The 5,920-nt window shown below is 40.9% G+C and overlaps 1 protein-coding gene across 1 annotated transcript; it reads right to left on the minus strand.

Moving 5' to 3' along the window:
- Positions 1-651: 651 nt before the first annotated feature.
- LOC119349087 (uncharacterized protein At4g14342) lies at positions 652-3,521 on the minus strand. Its single transcript, XM_037617096.1, has 4 exons — positions 3,192-3,521; positions 2,615-2,700; positions 2,374-2,497; positions 652-973 (listed from the first exon to the last, which is right to left on the minus strand). Exons 1-4 carry the CDS (start codon positions 3,195-3,197, stop codon positions 926-928), a joined length of 264 nt encoding a protein of 87 aa, XP_037472993.1. The 5' UTR covers positions 3,198-3,521; the 3' UTR covers positions 652-925.
- Between the last annotated feature and the right edge of the window lie 2,399 nt (positions 3,522-5,920).

Consider the following 5,920-nt stretch of genomic DNA (forward strand, 5'->3'; position numbering starts at 1 on the left):
GGCCTCGACCTGCAGCTCCGGCACACGGCGCAGGAAGCGTCGTCGCAGCCGTTCCCGTGCATCATTTTTGCAAAAGACCCCCTGCTTTCCTGCGTATTCAGGTGGCTGAGACAACGTGGCAGTCAGCGCCCACGTGGATCGACGAGCTGGCGGCCGCTGACTCGGCCAAGTCAGCAAATACATACACGAAACGTACATACAGACCAAAGTGAACCCCTTACGCAAGTACGTGGACCGTAGTTCGGGTATTTTATAGTGATACTAAACTGTCAACCGGCTCAAGTTTAGTGATCTACGGTGAATTTTTCTCAAAAAGAAATGCAAGGGCTGCCTCTGTCTCCTCCTCGGCTGCCAATGGAGAGAAGAAATGCAAGGGCTGCCTCTGTCTCCTCCTCGGCTGCCAATGGAGAGAAGCAGGTGGAGACAATGAAGCCCAGCTAGCAAAGGCAACCTGGTGCATGTAGCTCCCGCTTGCGCAGGGTCCAGGGAAGGGTCCGACCACTTTGGGTCTATAGTACACAGACTTTCCCTACATTTCTGTAAGAGGCTGTTTTCAGGACTTGAACCCATGACCTCATGGTCACAAGGCAGCAGCTTTACCACTGCGCCAAGGCTCCAAGATTACGAAAAAAATAAAGCACAAATTAGAAAGAAAAAAAAACTATTTCGACATGCACTGCTGTGATTCGATTATATCGTTCACATATGTAGTAAGATGCAGATACGACATCACGTTACATTACTCCTTTTATGAGGCAAGATGGCCAAGGTCGTCCAGGAATTAAACCAGACAAAGATGTTCACGATGTTCAAACACAATCACATAAAGTGCTGAGGTGGCTAATCCAGACAGGCCTTGAGACTTTGGTAACGAACAGCATCTGGACACAAGTTGCTTTCGAGGTAGAACTATAGCACCAACTCCTCAGTCTTCGTCTCTTTCAGGAGGGAGGCCACAGGGAAGCAGCATTTTCTGCAAGACCAGAAACAACAGGGTTTAATAATTTATATTAAAATACATCGTCAATACAACTGCTTGTTCAAAAAGTGGACACACATGCGAATGGAGAAACTGAGGTATGGCCAAATACCACGCATGGAAGGCAACTAACTCAGATACTACTAAATACGTTAAGAACTTCAAACTTGCTAAAGCAGATGGCAATAAAATAAACCCGATGAAACACATGAGCAGATCAATAGCATCGCGGCCATAGCATAGGGGTTCAAATAGAAAATCTGGGTACGACAGGTTCAACGTTTTCTTCAGTTTGAGTATAACGGTTCATTTAAACATTTTGCCACAAGTCTGCAGCATGATAAATTTAGCGGTGTTTTTCTCCATCCTTGTGCAATTGTGCACTGAGAAATGTTACTTGCGATTTTTATTGCAGAGCAAAGACTCCATTCCAGATAGACACTGTCACAATGGGATACTGGAGTACTAGAGTGATTATTACGACAGTAAAATGGGAAAGATAAATCCTAACATTTGATAACTAGCTTGGCTCTCCTTATCCTTATTGCATACCACAGAATGTACACAGGTTTTAAACTGAAAGGCTATTTAACAGTAGATGGTAAAATGTGTGTCCATCAAAATGCAGCCAGCTAACATTGAATTAAGGTTTGCATAAGTTTGGAAGCAGGAAATAAGCAATTTAAGCTATAGTCCAGTGTGCTCTGTTTTCACCATTTAATAGAAGGACATACCATCCAACATTCTAATTTGGACCAATTTAGTTGATATATGCAACTTCTTCAAGCTACATTTTTCCCCTTTGATGATAAATATGTCTCGAACTTATAAATTTAGGCTCTGAGCATTCTGAAACGACACTTATTTATGGACATGAAGTGTCTCTCATATCACTTGAATAAAGAGTTATGGAACCATGTCCTCGCAGGGGGTGTATCTCACATCTATCTATAAACATTTAGTATCTCAAATTGTCACGCATCACTGAAAATTTCTTTGGCAGCATGGAAACAAAATAACTTCAAGCTAGACTCTGACCGCGATGTATTATGGCTCACTAGAGAAACCCTGCCCAGCTACAATTTGAAGCAACAAGATGATATTTAATGAGCTTGCAATGTGATACATTATAACAGCGCTTACAAGGTACATGGTCATGATTAAAAAAAAGCCAATTATGATGACAAGAGAAGCCCCATAAAAAAGAGTGAAACTGCTTAAGTGCCCAAAGCAAGACTAGCATCCCACCAGTGAAAGCTTAATGCAATCAAGTAACAATAATTCAGTAGCGATGCTAGTTTTAATTTACATCAACGTTTATACAACCGTTCAGTCCTACACGATTTGCAGGTAAAACTCAGTAGACGAGTTAGGTACATCTCTTTCACACATACCTGCATAAATTCGTAGCGCTCCCTTCCAATAGATTCATTCTCAGCAATGGAAAAATATGCCAACATCGGGTAGTGTCCAATGTAAGATGCATAGCTGTCTCTTTGGATGTTTACAGCCCATTCACTGCAATACAAAGACATGTTAATGGTTCATATCCTATCAGACCATGCCAATCAAGAATAATTCTTACCATTTAGCTACCTAATGTAACATTTCTAATACAAAAGATGAGATGCTTACAATCTGGTCAGGTCAGCATGCCCTGTTCCGACGTATTTGGCTTGGAGATGCTCAAGTTGAGAATTGATGTTGAACCTGTCACTAGCCTTTTAAAAAAATGTGATACGTGTTAGAACTTACAGGCGATTCAGTTGTAAAAGGATGTTACTAAAGCGACAGTATATTGGAAGAATATGAAGTAGTTGAAAACTTTAAGCTGAAGCAAGATAAAAGAAGACAAGAGACGAATTGAGGATCTGGTGATATTAACAAAATATAATCAAAATAAGAAAATTTAAAAAGTAAGCATCATGATAGTGCAATTCAAAACATAGAACAACATGTGAGCTCTAAGACTGGCACTGTGACTACTTTAAGCTAACCATCAACACAGCACGAAAGGTAAATGCAGCAGCAAGTGCTTTGGATATTAAGAGCATACAGCACAGGTTTTAAGTTTATCAATCATTTTAGTTAGCCGACAAGAATAAATCGACCCAAAAAATGTTCTGATGGATTTGGTCAGGGATTAAGCAACACCGTCAGAATATATTGGAGAGAATAAGCAACACAGAGAGATTGATCAGGGACTGCTGACCTGCATGGTGGCCGACGAGTATGGCCCTGGCCCTGGCCCTGGATGGGAGAGCCGGGGACCCCGGAATCAGATCTGCGGGCGCCGCGAGTAGAGATCGACCGCGGTGGTGTTCGAGGAGGAGGAGGGGGGCGGGGAGGCGGCGGAGATCCGGGAGGGTCTCCGGGGTGCAAGACGTCGACGGCGAGGGAAGGCGCCGGCGGGTGCTCGCGGAGACGAGAGGTGGTCGATTCTGGCGACGGGAAATCTCGAAACCCTAGCTGGGCTCTGCTCGTCTGGTCGGGGCGCACTGGAGGAGGAGAAGGCAGCTTGTCTGCCGGTGGGACCGGTCATAGAGACCAGCACAGTAGTAGTAGGAATCGCCTACGGGCGACGCCTAGCGGGCCACCCCATTTATCTGCACACCCGTCCACTGTTCGCTCTATGGGTTCCGTCTGGTTTCTTTTTTTTCGTTTTTTTTCTCTTCGGGGGTTTTTTCGCCGTTTTTCTTTTTTTCTCTTCTTTTATTTTATGCTTCGGTATTATTTTTTCAAATTTTTATTTTAGTTTTTTATTTCTTCTACTGTGTACTTTAGTTTTCTTCAGGTTTTTTGGAATCTTTGTTTCCCTTTTTGTTTCCTTTGTCGGTTTTCATATATTTGTTTTTTCAATGCATGTCTATTTTTTATATCTGCAGTACATTTTTCATATGTATTTACAACATTTGTTTTATATCCATTTAATTTTTTCCAAATACATGTTTAAAACTTTTTACAAATAAACATTATTTTCAAAAACGTGTCAAAAAATAAATACATGTTGAAACATATCTCTAATGATAAAAAAATCTTTTTAACTATGCAAAAAATCTGTACATTGTAGAAACATTTTTTGAAAATGCCACAAACACATTTTTGAAACGTGTGAAGATTTTTTTAAGTTAATGTAACGTACATTTTTTGAATGTACGAAACATTTTATTGAATTACACTAACATTTTTTTTACATTTGTATAAACTTTTTAAAAATGTCATGTACAAATCTATATGCAAATGTGCAACATTTTATTGTGCCGCCACGCAGTCCTCACCTCCGCAGACGAGCACAACACACGATATGTCATGTATCAGGCATGGCCTTTAGTCGTGTGTCTGGTCGGGTGCGTTACATGTCGGGCACGCGTGCTCATGGGCCGGCCCGCGAAAAATGGCTCGTTTGACCAGGTATAGTTGTACATAGGAGCGGTTCTAGTAGAGTCGCCCTATCAAACCGATCATCATAATAACCATTGGTATATTGATTGAAAAAGTTGGTATATCACAATCACAATCCCATGCTCCACTATCATATGAACATGATTGACATTAATGGCTATACAAACATGAGCATTCTATGCATCAATTATTCATCTTCATGTTCGTAGAATTGCTAAGCAGAACTGCAAGAAGACCAGTTGTCCCTTGCTAACTTGCTATGGTAGGTCGGCAGTGTCGGTCTGGCGTCGCGAAGGAGGCAACAATGGCGTGCACTGCAGACACCCTGCAGGTTGGAGGCAAGCCAGCGAGGGAAGGGGAGTTTGGCTGCGGCCGTGTGCCCGTGTGGCGACGTGTTCAGATACGAGATCAATGGTGGCGTTAGGTCTGGCGACCACCTTTGTCTTGATAGGAGAGGAAGTGATGAGAGCATGGCTGCTGCCTTGCTGGGCTCAGCTCAATGAGCTGCTGTTTTTGGACCTCAAAATCGAGAAAAAATGACATGATAAAAAAAGCTTAGAATTTTGGGTGTGCCACGGCCCTCCCATGCTCTCACATGTCAAAAACATAACATAAACACGCATTGAAGTTGCTGTATATATCAAAAATCCAATTCAGCTTTTTTCAGGGGTAGCATGCCTTACTTTATTGATCGAAAGTTCGAGTCACCGGTATTACAGAAAATTCATGAGGATTCATAAACCACAAATGGCGTCCCTCATCTAGATGTAAAGCATGTTTTGTTAAACTATGTGGCTCCATATTGGGGAGCCTCTTGGGAGCACATGCTCCTGCCCGCCAAAAAAGTTTTTTGTAAATGTCATTTTTTTTAAAGGATGTGTTCGTTGTCACACCCAAATGCTACCTGCAAAGTTCTAGTGAAGCTTAAGCATTTTGACATGTACGAAAAAAATTGAATATCAAATGTTACATTTAATTTTGTTTTTTTCGTCGAAGAAGCACTGCTATCCCGTTTTGCATGAAAATTGTCAAGCACATTTGTTAGACTAAAGAGCATCCACACACAAAAAAAAACAGTATTTTTGAATTTATTTATTATTTGTTCTGAATTTACTGTTCATCAGGGAGCATATGCTCCATAGAGCCAAAACGTCCCTCGTGTATATATGTTCTTTTGGATACCCATAAATAAAAAGTCAAATGTATCAACAATATATTATGGAAATAAAAGTCAGTTCCAGGCAGGAAAAAAAAAGCTTACACACACCATGTCGCTGTGCAGGTAAACATGTCATGTGCTAAATGCATTGAACTTGATCTATATATATTGTTTTTGATACCCCAGAACTGTGAAATAAGAAAAATAAAAATATCAACTATTCTAGCAATAAAATGTCAGTTGCAAGAAGAAATAAAAAGCTTTTATGCACAGTGAATAAAAAGAAGTTAAATGTATCAACTACTATTTGCCCCGACGTTTTATATTTAGGAATGGAGGTAGTAGAAGTCGTGTGCTAAATGCATTGAACTTGATTTATA

This window comes from Triticum dicoccoides, chromosome 1B (assembly GCF_002162155.2).
Source record: "Triticum dicoccoides isolate Atlit2015 ecotype Zavitan chromosome 1B, WEW_v2.0, whole genome shotgun sequence".
NCBI classification, from domain to species: domain Eukaryota; kingdom Viridiplantae; phylum Streptophyta; class Magnoliopsida; order Poales; family Poaceae; genus Triticum; species Triticum dicoccoides.

Excerpts from the sequence above, each read along its gene's own strand:
- LOC119349087 (XM_037617096.1), bottom strand. Across the intron at positions 2,498-2,614 it reads CATGCTGACCTGACCAGATT|TGAATGGGCTGTAAACATCC; the intron begins GTAAGCATCTCA and ends TTTGTATTGCAG. Across the intron at positions 974-2,373 it reads AGCGCTACGAATTTATGCAG|AAAATGCTGCTTCCCTGTGG; the intron begins GTATGTGTGAAA and ends CTGGTCTTGCAG.